At 44.5% G+C, this 24791-nt stretch overlaps 1 protein-coding gene across 1 annotated transcript; it reads right to left on the bottom strand.

The window, feature by feature from the left end:
- Positions 1 to 6929: 6929 nt before the first annotated feature.
- bmp2b (bone morphogenetic protein 2b) lies at positions 6930 to 12890 on the bottom strand. Its single transcript, XM_079180110.1, has 3 exons — positions 12551 to 12890; positions 11248 to 11615; positions 6930 to 8194 (listed from the first exon to the last, which is right to left on the bottom strand). The coding sequence occupies exons 2-3, from the start codon at positions 11600 to 11602 to the stop codon at positions 7281 to 7283; spliced, it is 1269 nt and encodes a 422-aa protein (XP_079036236.1). The 5' UTR covers positions 11603 to 11615; positions 12551 to 12890; the 3' UTR covers positions 6930 to 7280.
- Between the last annotated feature and the right edge of the window lie 11901 nt (positions 12891 to 24791).

The raw sequence follows: 24791 nt of genomic DNA, 5'->3' as shown, positions 1-24791 counted from the left end.
AGCACCAGGACCAGATGAATGTGACACACACGCACACACCAACAGGGAGAAGGCAGCGCTGAGTTTCCCACAGACGGCCATTAGAGCAGCTAATGTTGTCAACGGGCAGCTAGCAAGAACTAATGGTCCATAACGCACTCTATAAAGCAGTGAAACTAGCAAGAGGTCTGTGAATGTACCAGAAAAGGAAATGAATATTGATATATGCCTGCTGCCTTTCCTCTTGCGACCCCTGACCTCTAACGGGTTTCTCCTCTGCTGACGGGAGCTGGAAGGCATTTCCTGCTCGTTCACGTACATACACGCTCAATCTGAGGGAGAAAAGAGCAAAAAAAAATAAAAAAGTTGGTTTAGAAAAAGAAAAACATCACCTCTAACGGCCCATGAGGATGAGGGAAAAAAGTATGCACTCATTCTCATACAATATTTCCATTTACTCATGGGCCTGTCCAAGTAGTGTGTTCCCTTCAATCTATCATTTTCACTGCGGTCACCGATGGTAGAGAGGCCTACTGTAATTATTCCTACAGATATTGAGGACATCTAGAGGTTGTTTCTCCTCACTGGAAAACAGAACTACTCCTTTCTCATAGAGGTCAAGTTTTCATTACGTGACGCTCGGCGAGGATTCTCAGACGGATTGACGGAGAAGTAATTTAATGCGCAGACACAAGGAGGCAACAAATGGACATATTTGTATCTTAGAGAAGAAGGAAGCAAAGGAGGGGAAAAAAAAAAATCACAATAATCCAGCTTTGGGAAAGACTCCCATGTTCCATCTACCACTGTCCTCTTACTCCCGTCTTGTTTGATGTGCCTTTCTGCGCAGCAAAGCCTTTCCCTCACGGAAGAGGTCATCACCGAAGCTATGAAGGGCGGCATTCACCGCAGGGCCGCTGACTGATGTTGGAGCCAGGCACGCTGATGGATGTACACACGTAAACACACACGCACGCAACGCGTTGTGCCAGACGGGGGGAGTGTGCTCAGTAGTGCGACTCCAAGAGGAAAACCTGCCATGACATCACCCAGGGGGGAGTGCAGGTGCAGGGCCGGGACAGGAAGTGAGTCACAGGAAGCGTTGGTGAGGCAGACTTTGCCATGCCACTGACAGGCTGTGGGAGAGCGGGGTGAAGGAGTGTGAGTTACACCTCGTAGCGGAGCTGGCCGGGGCCCGCAGGTTGTGGACCTGCTCTTTACATAAACAAGGCTTCTCTCATCTCGCTCTGCAATCAGGTCGATGGAGACTTCTTTCCAAATAGCAGACGGGTATGGAGAATGATTTCTACCACGAACCAGTACAGGCGTTGTACAACACGGAATATTTTTTCAGCTCCCTTTTTATTACTGACTGCAGGATGTTCTGCATGTTTGGTGTACATTTGTGCACACAGCATCTGATCAGCAGTATACTATTATCATTTTTCTATTATACAATTACTACACAGCTTATGACTTGAAACAACACAGCACATGTTAAAGGGCTGGAGATTTTCATGTGTAGCTCCAGCACAGAGATGTGTGACGGATGGATGGATGGACGGATGGACGGACAGATGGAGGAGATGGTGTATTTGTCCTTGACAATGTCGGTCCACTGGTTTATACAAAGCTTATTACGCTAATGAGAAAAGTGTGGGGAATGGATTTGTCCCTTACCACCCAGGGAAAGAGGGCCCGTTTCCCCTGGTGCACTGCATCTGGAAGCAGCCTCTTGGTAATCTGCTCTAAGTACAAAAGGTTCAGCACCAGCTTGTTCTCATAGACCACCAAGTGAGGCCCCGAGCTCCATCGCAGGTCTCATTTCATAGCTGGGGATCGACTGATGCTTGGTGGACCGGGCTCCAGGCCTGGAGCTCCTCAAGGTGCCGCATCGACACTTTGCAGCTCGTGACAGTGATATTAGTGTTATCTTTCTGTAGCTCGAAATCACAGCGACGTGTACTGTGGTCATAAAGAAGTCAAACCTTCCTTATCTTTTTTCATCCCCATTGCGACTGGCAGACGGGGCGATAGGAGGCTTTGTGGTATCAAATAAGGACAAATAAAAGCTCACTTAAGCTCATTGAAATATAACATTATCCAGCCTGCAGCAATACAAAAATAAGTGTAAATCTTAATTAGAAAAACATTCAAATTTATATTTATATAGTACTAAAGTAAATAATGTAGGTAGTGGTCATGATTTAGAAGACAAATATGCAGTATGTTCTCTTCCACAGGTGATTAAGTAGAGTGATCAAGATCAAGGCTATATATACATATATATATATATATGTAGATATATAGGTATATATAAAGCCAAAATCTTCAAGTGCAATAAAGGTCTTTTCATATCGCATTAACAATGTATACCACAATATAGTTTTCCTGCTAATTCAATAAATAGTCTATTTGAAATAACCACATGTTTTTTTTATACTTTTGTGTGAATTAAATACTTAAATACTTAAAGACTTTAAGTGCAAAATAATCAGATTTTCTGAGAATTAAATATTAGTTAGTAAGTGTGTGTTAATTGTATCACAATTGTGTTCTGTTTTTTTAATACAGCTATTTGGCATTATTTACTGTCTGTCGTCAGACGGAACAGAATTTGAAGCTTTTCTTTTCATTGCCAGCTCTGAAGCAGCAACAGTGCTGATTTGAAGCTGTGTGCGTGGTAATGCATGAGATTTACTGTGCTTGAGATTGACATTTATTTAACAGGCATGCTGGGGGATGTCATGTCGCTCCCTTTGATTGATCTCTGCACTTCCTGCTACAAAGATGGAGGCCGCTCCCGTAACCACACAACCCCTTTCAAGCACGTTGTGTAGGCGACGCCCTTCGGCAAAGTTCCAGGATCAGTCGGGTTCACCCCCTCCCCCCCTCCAAACCCAACTGTAACCATCAGAGGAGTAAACACGACACTGACCTTAGATCAGTATCTAGAGGCAAATCCATCCGCTAGCCTGTTTTAGAAGCCCATATGTGGTCCATATGGAACTCCTTCCTGTATCTGTGGAAAGCGCAAGCTACACATCCAGAAGACCATTCGTTGATCGCAGAATAACAGTTAAAAATACAAATGTAATTAATTATCTTAAAGATAGTTATTGATAAGTCCTCCTGTATTTTCTCACACCCTATTATATATATTTTACTGTGATCAAAACAGTGAGAATAAGCAGGAAATGGTGTGTATGCACCCTGTGTCCAGATATCCCAAGAAATGTGTGAGTTATTAGAAGTCCTTGGGTGAGAGATGAACAGCTCCGGTGTTACGAGGTCGTTTCTCCTGCTGCTGCCCCCCATCGCCCGTCGATAAAAAGTGTCTGGCTTAAGGTCTTCTCCATCCTCTAAGGTTTCATTGCCTTGTTCTCGAGAGTATCATTATGGCAGACAGACTTTTAGCTCTGCACTATAGCTTAACTGCGAGACCCTTCTGCTGTGAGTATAAGGCTATATATAATGGTCTCTTCCATTGAGTCTCAGCCAGGGGTAATGATTTCAGCATGTCACTCCAGGCCAACGGCACCGTGATTGCATGGATGATTAGCTCCTACAGTAATGGTCGTAGCCGAGCATATTTCAGGAGCAAGTTAGCTAAAGTTTTTAGTCATTTCCTACATGCCTTTTATAACGTGATTCTACAGATATTGTGAAAATTGGTGCATTTGTGGCACATGCTCACAGCTTTAATTCGTACGTGCTTGTTAGTGCAGACTTATCCACGTGGAAGAATGAAAGGCGGAGATTGTATATATGTAAAAGTACAATCATCCGTGCAGTCATCCTGGAAAAGTAATTTCCATATTTGCTCTGCTGCTGAATCTGCGGACGCCCGTCTGTTTGATGTGTTCAGAGCTGCAGCACAGATGCCACAGTTTTAGCTATGCTGGACGTCATCTCACTGGCTGTTCTCAGAATACAGAAGAAAAAAAACACCATGTGCACCACCTCTAAAAATTTGTGTATGCAGCACATGGAGGAGAAATGATCCAAAGTCAGAAAAACACTCCAAAAGTGGGCAGTGTAGCTCTTCACTTCTCTGCGTTTTCGTGTTTCGCCTTGGCACAGAGCCAGTCGAGATCTCCCATAGTGACTAGAGCCCTCTGTCTCATCAAAGATACACGGCACGCCACATACTTTCCAATTCTGGGCCAGCCAGAAATCTGGAAATCTGATTTTATAGCCCTTATGATTCGGGTTGTTTGGGGCTGCCGATAGTTTTGGTGTGGTTTGCTGCGAACCAAACAGAGCGATCGAGCCCTGCCACGCTAGTAGGTCCCGGCTCCCAGTGTTTTGCTCATCAGTTGTGCGGCTGCTCTGTTGTGTGTTTTGTGCGTAAACAAAGACGGCGAAGGACACCTTTAACAGATTTACCAGATGTTCGCGGAGAAGGAAAAGGGGAAAATCTGTTTTCGGAGAGGGACTTTGCAGAGGTCTGTGTAGCAGGTGAAGAGAATCTTGCCAAGAACACATATCTCACAGTTGAGCTTTTGTAACAAAATCATGGAATAAATAGTAACACACAAGACTAAATGTTTAGCTCGTCATCAATTCTCCTATATGCCATGAAATGAGGTGGTTGTTGTGCTGGATAAAAAGAATGGACTCTGAAACATGTTCTCAGTCTCGACCGGTGGCTGACCACTCTCGAAGTCGCTAGCCCGCGATGACGTGACGACCCGGGAAAGTCAGTCAGTAATGGCCGAGATAATAGGTCCTTATTACTTTCACCCTTGACCCCTTGTTCTTAGTGAGAAGTTTAGGAGTGGTCCCCGAGGAGCTGTCTGATACTAACGTGGCTCTAAAAAGAGAAGCTCCAGAAGTCGAGGAAACAGTGGCCGACTCACAGTACAACCGGAACCCAGTTCATCCGGGACGGGGAGTTTCAGGAGCGCTACCCATGTGTCACCCAGCCTGGGAGCAGTATTTCCACCCAACCCAATGAAAGGTTTATGGACTTGAACTATAAAGCCAAAAACCACTCAATCTTAACACTTTTTTTTTTTTGCTTCAACACAAAACATTTCCAGAAACGTTTTTTTTTTTTGGAGGTTAAAGTTTTTAGTGTTCATTTGTATCAAATGTTCATTAATTGTGCCAAGCGAAGTGACTTCCTCCTGAAGTCCATTAAAATGGTGCTGCTACTGGCAGAGAGGTATGTGCAGCCCATGTGTGAGGTTGTGGTATGGTGGGGGTCCACAGAGGAGAAATGGACACCAGATGGGACCAGGGGGGCGGAGATGCAAGGTAGAATAAAATAACACATGCGGAAGATTGAAACTGAAATGTGGTGGGAGGTGGAGGAGGTGCATGTGTGTGTGTGTGTGTGTGTGTGTGTACACGTTGGGAGGGTATAAAATAATTGGATAGTTGCATCATCTAGAGTAGACGGGTGCAAACACCCTTGGAGGATAAGAATAGGTAAACGGATATGATCTGAGGCACATGAAAAAAAATAAAAGTGACATTTCAATGTTTTTACTTCCCGTGAATAAAGTCTCACGGCCCCTTCTGTTTTGATTTACGTTTCCTATATAAGTAACAAGCGTATCTTTGTCCCGACGCACATTTGTTTTTTGAAGAGAAAAAGCCCACCAGGAAACCCTTGAATAGATGATTGAAAAAACAACCACGTTGGTTTTCCATGCAAGCGTATGCATGTGTCTGAGATTGAAAACCAACATTCCACGGTCCCAATGTGCGCTCACATAAAAAACATTCTATTTAGAGCATTTTGAGCTGCCTTGTGATCCCTCCAAACCCTTTCTAATGCAAACACAGCAGAAAAACGCAGTCAGTCAAAACTCTCCCTCTCTTGCCTCTCTTCTCCCTCTCATTATCTGATCCGCTATTGTGGCTACACTGTGTCTTTCTGGAGCAGTTATAGTCTACTTGCCTACATAGATACTATGTTGTTTCCATCAAACACGTTGCAGTATGAAGATATTGACCCAGGTGTTCATGATTCAAACTGTCTTACTGCAACATACGGTATGTTTTGTTTTTTGTCACCGTGAATAAAACGCGACTCTTAAGCTGTTTTCCGGTGTCAGTGTTTGGTATTGTTTGTGTTGCACTTCATTATCTGCTGCAGCAGAGTAATCTTCTGAGACATGCCTCTGTATTTCTTTTCTTTTCTTTTCTTTTTGCTTTTTTACTTCAGTGCCGAAACACATCAGAGCCTTGTGAGTCAGAGACGACAAAGAAAGGCAGCCAACACAGAAGTGGGGAAGAATCTGTCTGAGCATGTGCAGTATGTGGACAGGTGCAGGTGTGTGTTTTTGTCTTTATTAATTAAAGTGCCAGAAGGAATCTTTTCTTGCTGAGAGCCTTGTTGGTGTGTCTTGACTGCCACAGTTTGCAATCTTTCCGTCTCAAATCGTACCATAAATAAACCTGAACCCTCGTCAGACCCCCCCCCCCCCCCTCCGTTCATATCGGTTAGGACCAGAGAAAACACACGAGCTAGTCGAACCTTCCCAGGGATCTTTGCAGTGACATGTAATGCATGAAAACATGCTCTAGTGTTTTTCTAATCCTCCCTTGGGAGTCTATCACATTTGTGAGCTTGTAACTTGTCACTCCCGTCCTGTGACCCTGCACCCCGCCGCAGTTCATTACACCAGCCGGCACCCTGACCCGGCACCCTGACCCGCCTCGGTCGCTTTCCCCTCTACGCCTCTATTGTTGTTGGTTTCCAATTACATTTACCAAAAAGGAGTCTCCGACGCTCGGTTTGCAATCAGTGCGGTGTGAGCTTCTTGTCATGTGCTATATTTGTGCAGCTAATTTCTGTCAGAATTTGAAACTCTGTTATTCATGTCAGCCGCACACGTCGGCCCCTGACATGGATACATCAACAATGGGTGACTGGTTCACTGTTGCTGCTCTTGGAAAATTGGAGTGACCACGTTTTGTTTTTTTTTCACGATAAATACACATAATTTATTTACAAATAAAGTGGTTATAATAGAAATAAATACAAAATAAAAATCTGAGCATTATACTTCATGTGGTATTGCACCCATTTTGAAATGTACATCAGAAATACATTTTCAAAACCAGTAAAGGAATATTCCTCTGATTAAAATATTTATTTTTCCCAACTTTACGTAGACATAAATATATTCATATATAGCTTTTTTTCTTCTTCCACAATAGCTCTGTTTTGTCTTTCATATAAATAAACGTCTTCATTGGGAAACCGGGTGTCCATAATAACCTCTGATGTCTCTTTCAGTCTCTCTTGCCCACGCTGTCTTTCTATCCATACCACTGTCAGGTTCTCACCGGCAGCCACATCCCTCCACCACCATATCCTGGTAGTTTTTCAGGATGACCTTCTCGTATTCATCCAGGTAGAGCAGGGAGATGGGGCTGAGGTCAGTGGGCACGCAACAGGCTCTGGGGATGTTCGAGTTCACCGAGTTGACCAGCGTCTGCACAATGGCGTGATTGGTGGAATTGAGGTGGTCTGCCAGGGGGAACGGACATTCCCCATGGCAATAAAAGGCGTGGTAGCCGGGGGGCGCCACTATCCACTCGTTCCACCCCACGTCACTGAAGTCCACGTACAGGGCATGCCTCTTGCAGCTGGCCTTGTGCTGGTGCTTCCTGCGCTGTTTGCGGAGCGCCGCCTGACGTTTCTCCCGCGTGTGGAGCACTGAGTCCCCGCGGCCGTCATGGCCGTACGTCACCAGCAGAGGCCGAGCCTGAGGCCACAAGTCCTGGTCCCGGTGCAGGGACCGGCTCACCCTGATGTGCCTACTACGTCTCTGGGCATGCTCCCCATCCATCTCCCCCTCCTCTGGGTGATGCACCTCCACCATGAAGCCATGGTTGTGACCTTTCCCAGAGGTCCACTGAGACACGGCGGGGCTGACGTCAAAGCTCTCCCAGCGGCTCAAAGAGTCCTGCACTAGCCGAGTGTCCAGCAGACGTGCCAGGGGTTCCCTACCTTGAGGGGAGGGAACTCCAAATATCTCATAAATGTTGATACGGTGGAAGCCACCAGCCGGAGCACTATCACTGGTGCTGCTGTTTCTGGAGCTGTTGTTGGGGGGTGCAGCTCCCATGACCTGATCCCTGTAGACGCGAAGCTCTGCAGACGTGATGAGCTCCTCATCGGGGATAGAAGTGAGGTTGAAGTAGAACTGCTGGGTCGTTTTGCCTTTCAGCCTGGCCAGGGCCTCCATAGACTCTACAAGAGATGGCACAGAGACAAACATAGCGTAAGAGGATATGTGTGAAATTCATGCCAAGGATGAAACAATGAGTGTACGCATGGTACAAGCACGATAAACAAAATCTATGATTAAAGCCTAGGTGGCTTTATGGTTAATCTGTGAGCAGGGAAATATTGGCAAAGGATGGTTTCTCACATGTTTTCTCTCTCCGTCTCTCTCGCTCTCTCTCACACACACACACACATGCACTCGCACACAACCTGCAGCCTTCTTTCTGCGCAGCCGGCCAAGCTGCCACATGGTTACACTGAGTGGGTGTGGTCCATTGTCACACAGGCATTAACACACACATCGAAACTTGGCATGTGCGACTCTGTGTAATATTCTCACGGGGATGTGATACCGTCATTATTGTCATGCTCATGAATTTACCGAACGTCAGAAGCTGAAAGCGGTGCGCTTCCATCGATTGATAACGTCAAACATGCTCGTCCGTCGGCCTTCAAATGGCACATTTGCCCTATAGTTGGCTGCTGCACACAATTCCCACAATCAGTGAAAAAGATGAGTATGAACAAAAGAGCAATGTGGAAATCAGTATCAAGCTGACTACATAAATTCTAACATAAATGGCAGCTGTTGCATTAACCTTTGCCAGCTTTGAAAAATCAAGTTAATAATCCCATCGTAATAATCCTATGAGAAGACATAGGATGCTATTAATATCTAAATGTAGGAGAAAATCCACAAATAGATTTTATTGTTAACTTTATCGCTAATGGATCTAAGCCTGGAAACATTCTCCTCTCTGATCATGCGAGGTATTCCCCTCCTATATTGTACCATAAATGACAGACGTTGAAGCTGCAATTTTCTTCAAGGCAGCTCCACTTTGAACTTGTACCTTATGAAGTTCATAGACGATGTATAGACACACTTTTTTAATCTGTTTGGTGTGGTGAAACAAACACAAACTTTGAACTCGGTGCTGTTTCAAAGGAGCCATTTAGGAAATTCCACCATCTCATCCTAAACCTCCCTACAGAAGCACAAAGACCTCAATTAGGCCTATCACTCCTCATTTGATGTGGGAAAGCCCCCTGTCTCTCGTTCCCTCTCCCCTGTCCCCAATCCCTCTCTTTCTTTCCTTCCTCAGCTCCCAAATCCCCTTCTCCCTCTGTTCTCTTAGCCCCAAATCCTCTTTCCTTTCCGCCTCCTTGTCTGTCACTCTTTCTCTGCTTTTTTTTTCCTGCAGCAGCGTTCTCACTCTCTCCCGTCTGTCTCTCTTCTGTGTGAACAAGTTGAGGCTTGTCGAAAACGTGTGAACCACAGATATGAGTGTATCAACATTCCTAATTTCTTTTTGCGCTGCATGCCAAAACAGAAGATAAAGGCTAATGTTGGGTCATTCATCACGGACCTGTCTCCAGACAGCCACTTCCTGCGCAATAGTGGAAATGTTCTATTTGGCACGGGAAATGGTTATTTTTGAAAAGTGATAGGAGTGAAACTAATTATCCGATTGAATTTAATATCAGAAGACAGATTTGATGAATGATTAGAGTCGTTTGCGATGATGTGCTGCGCTTACATCTGTAGATACATGCTTATTATGCGGAGTAGCCATCAATTGCGCGTCTCTTGACGAGGGAGGACTTAGCAACCCTGCAGCTCTGTTAGCATGGGATGAAAGAGCCAGCGGAGCATGTGTAAACACAGTCTGAACACATTGGTAATGGCCAGTGGTGTCAAGGTGTGTGCTGGCCCGGTGCAGAGGTTTCCAGTAGTGGGCAGGGAGCAGTCACTCAGCCTGGCTGCCCGGGCCAGGCTTGTTTGTAGTGTGTCAGTGTAGCCACTGGGTGTCATTGCACTAGGCCTCTGGAGAGCACCCAAGCAACCACTCAACCACCCCTCTGACTCACCCCTGATGGAAACTTCCCCACTCAAACACTTAAAACTCTGTATAAGGACTCTGTATAGAGCCCCTATGGACTCGGTAACTTGAATGTAGTTAAAAGTGAAATATTGGAACATAGGGAATTGAATGGTAGATACAGAGTTGCTATGTTTGACAGTAACGTTTTTTTTTTATCATACATAAATCATCTTGATATTGTGACCAGGTGCAGGCTCTGCTGCCCAGATTTATATATATAAATAAAGCATCAGTCATGTTTAAATTTCACCTGTTAGATTATTTTAGGCAGCTTAAAATACCCCTCTTCGTCAGTGGTATTGTGTAAACACATATAGTGTACAGCTAGTGGACTAACGCGCTTTATCCACGTGTGGGAGCCTCATTCATCCGAGCAGCATGTGTTAACTTGGAAGTAAAAATGAAATTGAAACACTGAATTCAACAATCGGCGCGTATCCAACATATAAACTAAGTGAGCAATTATGGTGTTGTTGGAACGTGCGTAATGGCGCACGGCGCGGATAGAGGGGCGATTTGGAAAGAGTAAAGACGCACCACCCCTCCTCCCCCCTTTTCTTTTACTAAGTACTCGTGTAAGTCCTGTTAGAAATGACTCAGAATTCAGTCTGACACGATGACTTTGTCATAACGCGTGTTGGCATAATGTCATGTCTTGTGTCATTGAAGTAACAGGGTGATGACTATCACCTGCGCACAGGCGCACACCGCCCTTTATCCTGCTCCTGTGGTGCGTGTCTGGAAAAACTGTTTTCAGAGCCCACGCAAACACCATCAATTATTAAGAAACAAATTACCCCAGGGACACCACCGCCCCCTTGATGTGTTTGAACCCTGTGACAGCTGCGCCAGAGGGGAGATGTTTTGGTGAAGCTCACTACATATACATATATGAGTTCGTATAATTGGGATGCATTTTTTATTTTTTTTGTAAATCGTGTCAGCGTGGTTTAAGCAATCCCAAACGTATTAAAGAGTGACACATAACGTGGACGCGTGTCACCTGTAAATGACTAACGCTCCATAAAACAGCGAAGACTCTGAAGTTCAGCCTTGACGCACTGAGTCATGTTTAAATATAGGTTCGGGCCGTCTGAGAGAGACAGGTAAAGGTATGTCACTAATACATACCTTCATGGTGAAAGCTTCTAATCGTGTTGGCCTTGCTGGCGGCCCTCTCCGCGTGCTTCCCCATGCTCTTGGGTCGTTTGGTGCTGTGGTCTCCGTTCGCTGAGTGCATGCGGTAAAGATCCACCATGTACTGCGGCACCACGGCTTGCTTGCTCGGGGTCGGCCTGCGCCTCAGTCCAAACATGTTGAGAAGCCGGAGCTCGAACTCGTGGAGGAAGCTCTCCGACTGCTCGGGGGTCTGCTTCCCGGATTCGCTGTATTTCCTCCGGCCGACCTCGGGGATGAGTCCCGTAGCACCTTCCAGCAACACCTGAGCGATCAGCAGTACCATGAAAGAGCGGACCACAGCGACCATGATCAGTCAGTCCCTGTGGAGAAAGTTGGTTTCGCGTCAATACACTGGCGCTGAGGTATTGACATGAGGTAGACACAGCAGGGGCTTCACTGCAAGCATTCTCCAAAGTGAGCGCGACCCCCCCCCCCCTCCTCCCATACAGTAGGAATGATTGAAAGAGAGCAGGTTAAAAAGGGAAGACAGCTCCTCACTTTGAAGTACAACAAAAAAGGGCCCCGCTAGCTATATAGCGCGTCTAACAGAAACAGAAGATTGATCTTAACATGAGCAGAAACATAGAAACATATCAAGGTGAGGGAGTAATAAAAGAGACGAACCAAAAAAAAAAAAAGGTGGGGGAATGACAAATCAAAGAAGGTAGCGGGGGACACCGCAGACATAAAGTCTGCAATTAGAAGAGATAGGAAAGCACGTTTTAAGTGAAGTGAAATGAAAAGAAGGGCAAGTCGTCTGATCACAGGAGGCATGCAAGAATGTTGGAGAAGGAGTTAGAATACACGGCAGCACGAGAGGCAGTCAGACGGAGCAACAGGCGTCTTATTTGCAGAGGCTTTGACGGTCATGTATAATCATAAGGGATAGAGTTACTTCAAGAGGCTCGCAGGTGTTAGATCTGACGTGCGTACCAGAGCCAGATGTAGCCCGGGACAAGACATTAAAAAAAACCCACCTAGAACTTCATATCATCTGAGTAACACAACCTCCAGAGAAACAACTTTTTTATAATTCTCTTTTCGCTTCGTTTTTCCCCCGAGGCTCAAAATGGGAACGCTTTAACTTTTACGCACAAACACGCACACACCCTGTCAGCATAAGCGCTGCGAGAACTGTTGATTTCTGTTTGTAAAGTCAACGTTTCCTCTTGAAGCGAGTTGATTTATACTAGCCGACACTGTTATCATTTGGGTTATTTGGGAAAAGTTGACCAATTCGCTGAAAAGTCTTTACCTGACGAGAAAGCGCTGTGTCCGGTCGTCGTTCCACCTTGGTGCTCCGATAAATTCCACATTAATACGTGTTTAATCCACGCTGCTTCTCCTTGAGGGACCAAAGACAGCCCATGCCCTTCGCCGATCGCCTCTCGCACATATTCTCACCAGCTGCAATTTCGGGGTTAGGTCTTGGTCAGCGCGGAAAGAAGGAAAAAAAAAATATGTTAAGTCTATGAGGAAGCGAGCTCGCGTAGGCAGGACCGATCTAAGTGTAAAACATCTTGGTTGAACATCTTCGAATAGAGAACAGTTCGTCGAGGCACACAAAAAGTTGAGCGGAGCTGCCTTCAAGGGAGATAAGCGCACTCAAGTGTCGCTCCTTGGACCTTGCTGCCTCTCCTCTGTGCTCCACAGCGTAGTGGTTTGCATTGATTGGTGCCTGCTCTTCCCCCAGCGACTCTTTTTGTCGTGCAGTGATGTCACCGAGGGCTGTCAATCATTTGTCCACCGTAAAAGCACCTCCTGCGGACCTCCACAACCCGGAGGCTCCGAACGATTTCACGTCTGATGATGTCAAATGTATACGCACATTAGAGCCACGGACCCAGTTTGGATAACATTTGACCCTCACAGGAGGATTTTTTTTTTAAATGGCTTGAGTCAGTAGTGAAAACAATTGGAATAGTCTTTTATACAGTCTCAAATGTGAATAAAGTCCCGTTGATTTACACTACAGTAAAATCAAATTATTCCACAAAATGCTGAGCCCCTCCTGATGATCCATGTGGCCCCTCAGAACGTTTGAGAACCTTCAATAAATAGAATATCTGTCCGTATTACAAACAACTCTCTTTTCCTCATCTATACATGTCCTGGAAATTCACGCCATAAAAATAGTCATTAAGTCAACAGTTAAAACCATACTGTTGCTTTTAGTTGTTTGTTTTTTTGAGGTTATGTTCCATACTAGCAATCGTCTATTTGTGTAATGTTTTTAAATAACATCAAAATGGCTTGTTGTAGTCCCTAGGTGGTGTAATATTCCGATGTGAATTTGACCACACGGTGCAAAAGAAAGAAAGAAAACAAACATGTCGACTCATGCTGCTTCATAAATAGATAATTGATCGAGGTGTTAATAGCTGGATCATCATACGTGTTTGGCTTTTGGATTAAGGCTAATAGATAAAGGCATCACAATGTGTTGCGTTTGTGGTTTTAAAGGATTAGTCCCTCAGAGGGACTATCACATCCTCCTGCTGAACTTCACTGTGTGTGTGTGTGTGTGTGGGTGTGCTTGTACATGTGTGTCTGACACCAGAGCAGATGTATACAAGCTTCCTCCTGGCTCCATTGATCTTTTCTTGATGTCATTTCACAGCAGTTCATCAACATATCGGTGGCAGGTTTTGGCATGTTGCTGCTCCATTAGTTTTAGGTACAACTCAACATTTTGAAACTCCAGCATTAATAATTTGTTGTTGAAAAGATTCATCTAGATTTGACCTGCTGCGTTTGTACAGTGCATGCTCTCAGTGGTGTGGAGGCGGGTGAGAGAAACTTTGCTGCATTGTTTTGAGCCTGTGGGGTGTAGCCAACAGCGGTAATGTTTGGGTGATCTCCACAAGAAAAGCCCCCATTGATTCCCTCGAGTGACTTCTATTAGGTGATGGTGGTTCGGGCAGGCGGCTGTGTTTTGGCCAAAGCGCCGGGGCCTGTTCTCTTCGGAGAGATGGCGATAGATTAAATCCCCCGCAGATCACAAGATATCTTTCTCTCCTTCCAGGACAATAACATTTTATGAGGGATAATCCCAGATCTTCCCCTTAGCAATTAAAATACAGAGAGGCCCGTGGCTGCATGCCGTTACCTGAGTGGCAGTGTGCACAGACTCTTGGCCTTCCCCTCGCTGGATCCAAGCACTTTTGATTTTATACTTTTATTTTTTCTGGGTAATCTCTTCTGCTTTCCAGATTCTGTTTTGACTTTTATCTCATTAACGGATTCAGTTAAAGGTGGCTTATAGTGACATATACTTTCTGTCCAGTTGATCCTTTTCAGTTCATTCATTCATTTATTCTCCCATTCATACATACAATCAGAGTATGAGAGAGCATGTTAATTCATAGTGTATAGATTTGCACTATTGTCGTGTTAATCTGTTGGCAGTGACAGTTGGGTCCCTGCTGTTGCCAAAACACCATTTGGTGAAGCTAGTGCTCTAAACCCAAACCCAGGTAAAAGCTGCTCGGCATTTAGATGCTTTAGATTGGAGGATAAGGCCTCACACAGTAAGCTGTGAGTATCTTTAATTACCCGAGTGAGAGGATTAGAAAGAGAGGGCTTTATCCGAGGCTTTCTCCCTCTTTTTCCTTCTGTATATAGAAGTGTTTTGTTTAAAATGATATAAAGGTGTGTGTTTTGAGTGCACGTTCATGCACATATTGTATGTGTGTGTGTGTGTGTGTGTGTGTGTGTGCCTTGGCACAGCTTGTGCCAGGCCAGGGCTGAGGAATGTGTCGAGCCAAGGCTGTGGAGGGACTTGATCAGAGATGCCCAGAGTGGTTTGAGAAGATCACGCGGCTCTGATACTGTATATATCATTGTTTTGAGCCAGATACATCACGCTTATCTAATCGCTGTGGCTGATCCAATTACATGCTGATTGAAAGGACAACATCGCAGAGAGCGAAACCCTGGCAGCCAAGAGAGGGCAGGTAGAGATACGCCGTCTGAGGCACAAAAGAAGGACCTACTGAGGGCTCTGAGAGGTTACACTGTGACTCAGCCAGACGGCGTGAAACCGGCACAAACACCACCGTCACTAGCGTCCTTTTTTTTCCCCCTTTCCAACGGGCATTTGTTTGTTCGTGATAGCGGTAATCAGTGTCTGAAAGACACAGCATAAACCTTAAGGTCAAGACAGAGACACTCACATGGATCCCAGCTGTATATATATATATATATATATATATATATGTATATATATATTTATGGGGTAGCGGTTCCTCAGCTCTTACAGATCCTTTTGCAATGAACATTTCTTTACTATTGACAGGAACTTAAAAATAATGCTACGTTCTTTAACAGTAACATTTAGCTGTTTAGGCCTGCAGTGAAGCCTGCAGGAGAATCTTCAGCAAAATCTCCACAGGTGTGTTGAAAAAACAATGGAGCATCTGCACATCCTCATAACGGTGGTTTAGCTCTAGACTGTTGTTATCAGCTTAAAGCGGAGTTTCTTGGAAATCCTCTTGTCCCAGCGGTGAGGACTTAACGCGACCGGTCTCTGATCCGTCCCCTGAGGCCTTCGGTCCGAAAGCTCTCAGACAACTGAACACTCTCTGTTTGAATCTATTTACTTTGAGGCTAAAAGTCAGGTACAATACAGCACGAACACAAGACTAGGTTTTGTTTCACGAAACGCACATTCCCTCGTCGGCTGAATATTATATATTGTTCTAATCATTTGAAAGTCATATATCTTCACCGCTACGTTCCGTTCATCCTTCACTTTTCGGGGGAAATCATCTTCAGTAACCAAAAGAATAATATGGAGTAAAACCACCATCATGTACTTTTCGTTCTCCTAATAGATGTATCTTTGTTCTTGTATGGAAACCCCCTTAAAGGAGAACAATGTGTAATACATAACACTTATAAGAAAAGTAACCTATTCAAGAGGGGATATTTGTGGTTATTTGAGAGAGATTAGGATAGAATGTGTTTTGTTGTTTTAATACGTAAATCCTGCGGAAGACTAGAAGACATGGTTTATTGTCCTCTGCTCACCAAAGTCCTGTACGTGCTCATTTCTTTGCGTACCACAGTGTGTGTTTGTGTGTGTTTGTGTGTGTGTGTGTGCGCCGCGTGTGTGTCTGTGCACGGATGTGGATGGTGCGGCCTTCTCTTGTCATCACGTACATTCCAGGAGTCAGGGGGCAGACGAAGCCCTGAGATGACACTGCAGATCCAACTATTAGCCTTTCACCTGCTGTTAACAGAAACTTGGCGAGACACAGGGCCTGCATTCCTCTGCCTTGAGCCAGATGTAGTCTTAACACACAGTAACATACCTACAAGGAGATAATCTTCAGAGATGTTGCTCGCAAACCAGGGAGCGATTTGTTGCCGCGACTCGCCTCTAATTCGACGCCCGAGCAGAGTTACCCTTTTTAATTTGGAAAACCACAAAAACTTCATCAATCCACATGTGTTTGACAGCAGAAGCACGACCGACGGGCTATGCAGAGCGCGAGCACATGGTGCATGAAAGAGATTGTGGGGAAATGGGACACATTTCATATAGGTTGTTCCCAAAATGGAAACCCACCAAGGTCAGAGGCGGCCAGCTAGAAAGCCAGAGTCAATATTTATGGATACTGAACATGTGGCACACTTCTCTACCCACTAATTTGAGCAACAAGTCCACCCCCAGATTATATGGCCTCGCAGAGATCACAAAACAGGGTCCAAACCTCGCTTGCATGTTTCAAATATTGAGAAGCACGTTGAGGTTGGTCGCTGAAGAGAAGCTGTGCGCAATTTGGCAATTTGGCCCACAGTTTATTTGTTTGTGTTTTAATTTCCTGTCTAAATTGGGGGACACGGGAGCTTTGATCAAGGCAGGGAGGGTTGCTCCTTTACCCAGATCTGCAGTGTACAGCAGAGTAACTATCATATTGTAAAATGCTTTGCTTTTATTAAAACCAAAGATGGAGAATTTTCAAATTTAGAAGGTAAATCCTCCATCGCTTGTCTCATATCAAAAATATGCTTGTGTTTCCTTTTATTTATGAGACACGTGTGTTTTGAAGTCAACGCCATGTCTTGGTTGCTTGTTCATACACACACTGAACAAAAGTGAAGTTTGATGCCCGATGCTCTGGCTATGTAACAGTAATAGCACCGCACAGCTATAAAATCAGTGTACCCGTACGGAACATTTAGCTCTGTGCGGACCTCACACTTAAACAACTTACAATAGGAATTCATATAAACACATGCTTCGTTTAACGAAGTAGATGGGATGAGAGGCAGCTACTTCCATTTCCAAGAGAGAGAGAGAGAGAGAGAGACATAAATACAGGGATCTGCCCTTTGAATGCAGCTCCACTCATAAAGACACCATGCGTCACTCAATTATACGTCTGCATGATTAGAAGCCTGGGCTACATAAACAGCCAGCGTCAAGATTTACATTTTACTGCTTAAGCACAAGCAGCTGTTTACGGGCCAAGGAAGGAAAACACTTAGCAAGTATCTATACATGAGAGCGGATCGGGAGCTGACACATCTCCAGCAAGGACGGTTTCAATTAATAGTTGTTTATGTGGATCTAATGCAACGCTCGCAGGAATAGTGGATTGCTTTTTGTACTCTCAATGCTCCTGCTTTCGGGTTTTAAACATGTTAATATGTGTATGCAGCTGAGCTAAACTGCAGAGGGAAATGAAGTGCGATCGCAGCTCCTTTAAAGGTTCCGGAAACCGAAAAGACAAATAGAAGCATCCTGATAGAAGTGTTGTGACCTTCACAGGCAAATACAAACTGACAGCATTTTCAATCACTTGCTGGATAAGATGAAAGAGCAACACATATTTCATCTGCCGTGTCAAACCATGAGCAATAAAACCCACTGTAGCTTCAAATGTTCTTCGCTTTCACACACAAAAAAACGTTTCCAACGCACGATGAGATTAGACCGTCGCATGACGTGGGAAATTGCTTGAATTTTGCGGGTTGCATCGTGTGTGAGATACTGAGAAGGTTAGACGAAGCTTAGTATCTCCTATCATTCAGGGCAAGGCCAGTTTATCAACTTTTTAAGGATAAATAGTCCCCAAGGGGCTAAATACCAAAAGATATGTTGATGTTTTTTCTGCATAGAGATAACATTATGTAAAGAGAAACACATTGTTACTGCTGACGAAGTAAAAATGCCTCAAATACACCCGATATAAATCCCATTAATACCCAACAAGAATACCCATCTCACCACCCAGCTACACTCATCCACTGGTATGATAATAATATTTCTTTCACTGCCACCATTTGTACCAAACATATAAGTACAATAACACTTATATGGGCTAAAAAAAGCCAAGAATTAAGCTAGCTAGCGAGCAGGTAACGTAATGCAAAGGCATAATGATGACAAGGACGAGGCTGTCGGGAAAACCAACATTTTCATATTATAAAATACCGAAAAAAAACTCGAGCAATTCATAATATTTCATAATAAATAAAAGGTTATTTCATTAAGGAACTGGCGGAGACCAAAAAAGAGCTAATAGAGAGGAAATTTTTTTTTAGATACATTTGCCAGGTAATGCTAATGCTGTTTCAAAACATCTGGATGTGTAAATTAGCAACTGTTTGTTATCAGGATTGCTGTATCAACTTTAAAGGCGATAATATGTCAGAGTTGTGTTTATAGCTTGTGTCTGCTGCCCCCTAGTGGCCAACATAATCATGTGAAGCAGGCTGATGTTCACAGCTTAGCTAATGCTAAGTAGTGCTAGCAGTAACTAGTAGTGCTATGTACACTAAGGTTAGCTGCTCTGCTGCTGTTTTAGCCCAACCTTTTTTTTATAGTCTTTATGAGTGAGTTTTATTTTAAAGCTTTAAAATTGTAACCCATATTTGTTGACAAGCTGGGGCTTTAAATCTATTTTCTTCCCTAGATTTGAACTCCTACAGAGTTAAAGTAGCATTGAGCATTCCAGCTACTATAAAACAAAACAAAAACTAAGACATCTTTGTGTGCATCTGGAACAAAATGCATACACTGGGCTTTCACATGGTCGAAAGGTGGTCCGGAACAAACCCATTTCATAGTCGCATTTCATTATTATGGTGTCGTGCTGAGTCTGAGCCCAGCCGTACAGCCCGGAGGGAGCAGAACAGCAGGGTTGTCTGACAGGGGGAGAGAGGAGGCTAGCAGGCTATAGGGAGGACCTGATTGTACTCTGGCATCCACAGAATGACATTATAGCTGTGTGGTTTCATGATAATAATAATCTTCAGAGCAGCTGTATAAACATTTAACTGACATCCACTCCCTGGGCATGCAGTATGTATCTTTAACTTCTACAAGGGCCAGTCTGATGCAACTATTCATATCTCCGCCCATCTCTCTCTCTCTCTCTCTCTCCCTCTCTCCCTCGCTCTGTCTGCTTGGGATACTTGATCCATGTTAGTATTTGCTGTAAATGTCAATGGAAAAATGAATGTTCACATCACATTAAGCCTTCAGCATTTGAAGGGAAAGCACATCATGTTAGGAGAACGAGCTCGGCGGGATGATTTACTGCGGGCACTCAGCGCAGAGCTGCGACATTTGTCTTGCTCCATTCACTTTGAAAAACTGGGAAGCAGTTTTTCCAAAATTTGGGACTCAACAGAGGCCAATAAATTTAGACAAACCCTTGCTCCGGCCCCTCACAATGTAGCCTATTTCCTGGTAACATTTGTCTTAATTCGTGGCAGTTTGTGTAAATATTTATGTCACTAAACCAACTGTTCTGTATACAGTAAGCCCCCCAATCTTCCCTGGAATGTGATTTAATTGGCGGTTTCCTCTGTTTATCCTGTTTCGTACGGTTATGGGCGAGCTTACTGTAATGAATAATCAGGTAGATAAAATATAGCCTTAAATTAAATGTCCTCCTTAAAGGAAATCAAATGAAGGTTAATACCCCCCCCGTCTATAATTCACGTTCTCTCATCACATGCCAGATTACCATTATGTGTCATTTGTAATACAATAAACAGACTCCAGATGGCTTGGATTCTCTAGAATATACACAGAGCAACAGAAGCTATGGGGAGAGCTGCTGTATTTGACTGTGTAGTCACTTTGCCTCAGACGGCCAGCTCTCGTTCAGTGGCTTATTATATCCGGAAAAACTTGCACAGTTTCATAATGTGAGACAAGGAAATGAGGAAAACTATTAAAAAAGGGTTCAAGGATTGAGGCTTTGTGTGTGTTTGGTTAGTTACAATAAGAGCAGATGACTAAGCTTGAAGAAATGCAACTATATAATTAGAAGAAGTGGTTTCTTTTTTTTCTGCACTGTTCCTCCTTGATGTATATAGTAAGCTGTATCAAAGTCGTTTCCTTGTTCCTCACACATCTTTGACATTGTGCAGCGGAGCAGGCAATGTAAACAGAGGGCGAAGTTTCTGATCTCCCCAATACATCTTGGCTCTTGCCCTGTCGTTGCACGCTGCGCTCTTTTGTATCCGTATCGTGGAGTTTTGCCACTGTGCCACAAAACGAGACGTGTGTGAAGGCTGGTTCTCTTCCAAAACACACTAAAAACATATGCATGACATATGAGATGTCAGCTGCAGACTTACCTAAACACCTCCGTTATGATGGCTCTCTCACATCCGACAGTGATTTATCTGTGATTATTTGGCCTCTCTGCGTTTTGGGGCAAGGGACAAGGAAAAGACCACTCGTTGGGTTTATGCATGGATCATTGAGGAACACTGGGCCTCTTGTCAGTGTGTCGAATTTTTAGCCCAGAATGAAACATTCTATTTTCCTAACCTGGTTAAGTAATCACATTACCTAAGACTCCATAAAGTGGAACAAACAGTAGCATATAACCCTGACTTCTTTTTATGTGCCTTGAGTGACAGATTGGCTTTCATCAAAGAGGCGAGCAAAGAAGTTCTATAGTCATTTTGCAATGCTAAGAATACTAAATTGATCCTCGTATGTAGAACATCTGGTGAAAAGCAATTTCCACCCAAGTGTTTTAGTATTTCCTCCTAATTAATTTCACATGTACATGACAAGAGTGAGCGGCCTCCCAGAACCACGGCACACAAGCCAGCTTTGTTCCACCGTCAGAAAAGTCATCTGTGGTTCCTGGTTTAAAAATAAATAAATTTGCCGGCGCTTTGACGCTTGAAATCAATGCCGAAAGCAGCATTTTCGGGGGAGAAAAGTCACATCTCTCACCTACGGTGGCAGGGGGGTGGGGGGGCTGGGGGAGGCTAAGGGGTTCACGTTTACATTTGGTCAATTGGTGACTCGTGGAGCAAGCGGAGCATGTCAGGGAGGAGTTGCATGAAACAGGCATGCAAGGTGAGGGAGAGCAGGCGCAGAGCCTGCACAGGAATGAGTGAAAAGCGAGCGCTAAGTCACCTATCCAAGCCATAATGAAGGAGTATTAGAGGCAGTTCTGCTGTCTGTCTTGAAAAAGTACCAATTATGTCAAAGCAGTGGACAGAGGAATCCCCGCTAAATGCAAAAACTTCACTTTTCAGCGCATCAGCCTTTGCTGACGATCCTGAAGTAGATCAACCATTAATGTCTTGTGTATCCCAACGGTCTGAGAAGACGGGCGTCTCAGGCGCTTGTGAAGGTGATTTTTGAAACTGCCGTGAGACACAACATTTCTTGTTATTACTTGTCCAGATGACAAGTCAAAAGAGCGAGAACACTGCAGTGTCGACAGATGAAAAGTTGGCTCCATCAGATTAATCATTAAAGTGAGAGATATGAGCACACCGTCGCATTGTTTCTTGAACACAATCTTGATGCCGCTCGATCTGAGACCTCTGTTTGGAGAGGGCGCCTGGGACCACCTGGATGAATCCAACTTTTATCTGCCAAAACCGCACATTTCTCACCTGAAGGTCTCATCTTTACAACGGGTTTCCCCCTCCTGCTTTTCATCTCCCCAGGAGCTCTTCATCTTGAGAGGAGATTGTGATGCATGGCCACAGAAGAAATAACTGTCCAGAGGTAGCTAGCGGAGGTCTTGTCTGTACACAGGCGAACATGAACGGGCGGTATTTACCCACACAGATGCAGAGGTGAGATACAAGCAGGTGTTTACAGGAGTTGTTTGAAGTTGAAGGGAGATGGTGTGTTCCGATTAGAGCCCCGAGTCAGACGGACACTGTAGGTGTTTCTGCTCACACAGAGTCCTCATCCCCTTCTTATCTTTTCATTTCTTCTTCCCATCTGCTCTGTGTTTTGATCGCTAAGCTTGACTTTCAACTCAATTTGGCACCGGGGAGGCATGACATGCTGCCATTCCAAACATACTCTTGCTTTGGCCTTTTTTTTTTTTTTTACTACCAGTGACAGCAACATAGCCGCTGTTTGTCTTCTGGGAAAGAATCCATGGCACTGACTTCCGGGTTTGTAGCCGTGTTTCTGTTTATAGGATAAAGAGTTCAAGGATTTCTATTGTCCCGAAGATGGCTATTGCATCCTCTTTTTTTTTTCGTGAAGTTCAGCTGCCGCGCCCAGCGCTGCACTGGTCGCAGTGAAGAAGCCCTCCTTTCTATTGCAGCTTCAAAGCATTTTTCCCTGGCCCCGGCAGAGTTACAGGTTCTTTGTGGCATGGCTTATTTGTCAGAGGGTTTTGGAGAGTGACTTGTTTCACTCTGTTCTCTCAAAAAAGCCCAGTGCGTGAGTGCTTGAGCGGTCTAAAGTTACAGCCGTGAGCCCCGGTATTACAACCCGATGACTGACAGGAAAAATGGGGTGAGCTCTTTTGCTGGGCTCTAACAAAAACACCAATAAGACGGAGAGGGAAACAACAGATTAGACTACTGATCTCAATCTGCTCTCCTTTGGTTATTGGGAAATAATAGCTCTGAAAAGGAAGTCATTTAAACAGGGCCTTTAATCAATTCTCCTTTGACGAGCGAGCAGCATGAAAGGCTGGAGTGAGAGGAAGAGGGAGAGCGTGCTCCTGTAGCCCCAACGTTTTTTGGTGTGGGGGGGAGAGGGGGGGGTGGCACGGGAGAGATGGGCTCTAATTTGTGTTCTCATGGTGTCCAGGCATCTCCAAAGCACTTGATCACCACCACAGCAGGCCTTGATGCCATGTGTGAGTGTAAATGGTTCCAAGGCACCCTGGTGGTAAAATCCCATTGCCGAAATGACCACCAAAAACTCTAAATGAAACACTACCCCCTTTTTAAAAGGTCCCATTCAAAACCCAGTGGCTTTTTTTTTTTTTTTTTTTGAAGGCGCATAAGGTAGCAATTTCCCTCAAATATGGCGTAGCCCAATAGCCGTTGAAGTAACTGACACCATGTCAGGGTGAATGAAAGAATGTGTTACAATATTTGTGAAACATTAACTAGATCTAAGATAGTAAGCAATGCAAACTCTGGCCATCGCTGTGATTCTTTCATAGAGTTACAGCCGGAGTAGAGAGGTCTGTGTGCTGAGTGAGTGCTTTGTTCATTCCAAAGCATGCACAAATCTGTTTTAAGTTCAAGGGAGGAGGAACCCTTTAATTTAAACCCTAAAAATGAAGTCATTCATTCCCTGCTTAACTGCACTGTGACCCATGAGGTTAGGTAAACAAGTGTCCCTTGCATTACTGTCAAAAAGACCCAGCCCCTCGCTCTGCCGTGATGTAAACTCCCACTATCCCGTTACAGCTGCGTGACGAGGAACCGGAGGGATGGCAGAAAGGAAGGGAAGAAACATATATTTTTTTTGATGGGCAGAGGGGAGGGAAAGTCAGCACCTGAGGCTGTTCTCAGGAAGGTGTCCCACAAGGAAAAAACACTGTCTTGTTCCAAAAGCAGAAAACTTGAGGCAGGGAGGACAGGCCACAATGCGCTGGGCCCAGCAGGCCTGCTCAGATCCATTACCAGCTCCAGCTCCAGCTCCAGCTCTAGCTCTAGCCGGGCTGGAATGTGAGGAATCCTACTGGGCTGGGGTTCTAGTGCAGGGGTCCAAACCTCACATTGCTTCTTCACTTTTAGTATTGTGTTTGGATGGGTGATGGTAATTCAGCAGGAACTGTTACTGTTAGAGTAATATCTCTGGTGGATAGCGGCGGTTGACAAAGTTAAGTGTTTAGTCTTGAAGCGTACACCAAAATTGCACGGACACATCCTGAATATTGGAAAGAAGTGGACTTTTAAGATTTCAAATTAAGGGGTTTGAGATTAAGTGCATGAAAATCAATTTTTATGCTAAAAAAAAAAGAAGAAAAAAAAGAATGAGCAGCAGTAGCATTGGCATGAATACGAATTATACCCTGGACATCACTAATGTGACACTAATTACCTCTTAGTCTGTCAGAGGACAAGAGAGAGAAGAGACAGAAAGACAGAGGATGAGAAGAAAAGGGGGAGAGAGAGTACCGGGTGCTGACTGAGGCCAGTAATGACTGCCAATGGAATGCCTACACCCATAATCCTCTCTGTCACTGCTGACAGATCCTCTTGACCTCTGACCTCCTGATGTAAGGAAGGAAAAA

Source organism: Pholis gunnellus (genome assembly GCF_910591455.1).
Source record: "Pholis gunnellus genome assembly, chromosome: 19".
Classification (NCBI taxonomy): Eukaryota; Metazoa; Chordata; class Actinopteri; order Perciformes; family Pholidae; genus Pholis; species Pholis gunnellus.
The sequence above is the reverse complement of the archived record's forward strand: the minus strand, read 5'-3'. Positions and strand labels throughout refer to the sequence as shown.

Excerpts from the sequence above, each read along its gene's own strand:
- bmp2b (XM_079180110.1), bottom strand. The coding sequence starts at position 11,602 with ATGGTCGCTGTGGTCCGCTCTTTCATGGTACTGCTGATCGCTCAGGTG. Across the intron at positions 8,195-11,247 it reads TAGAAGCTTTCACCATGAAG|AGTCTATGGAGGCCCTGGCC; the intron begins GTATGTATTAGT and ends CATCTCTTGTAG.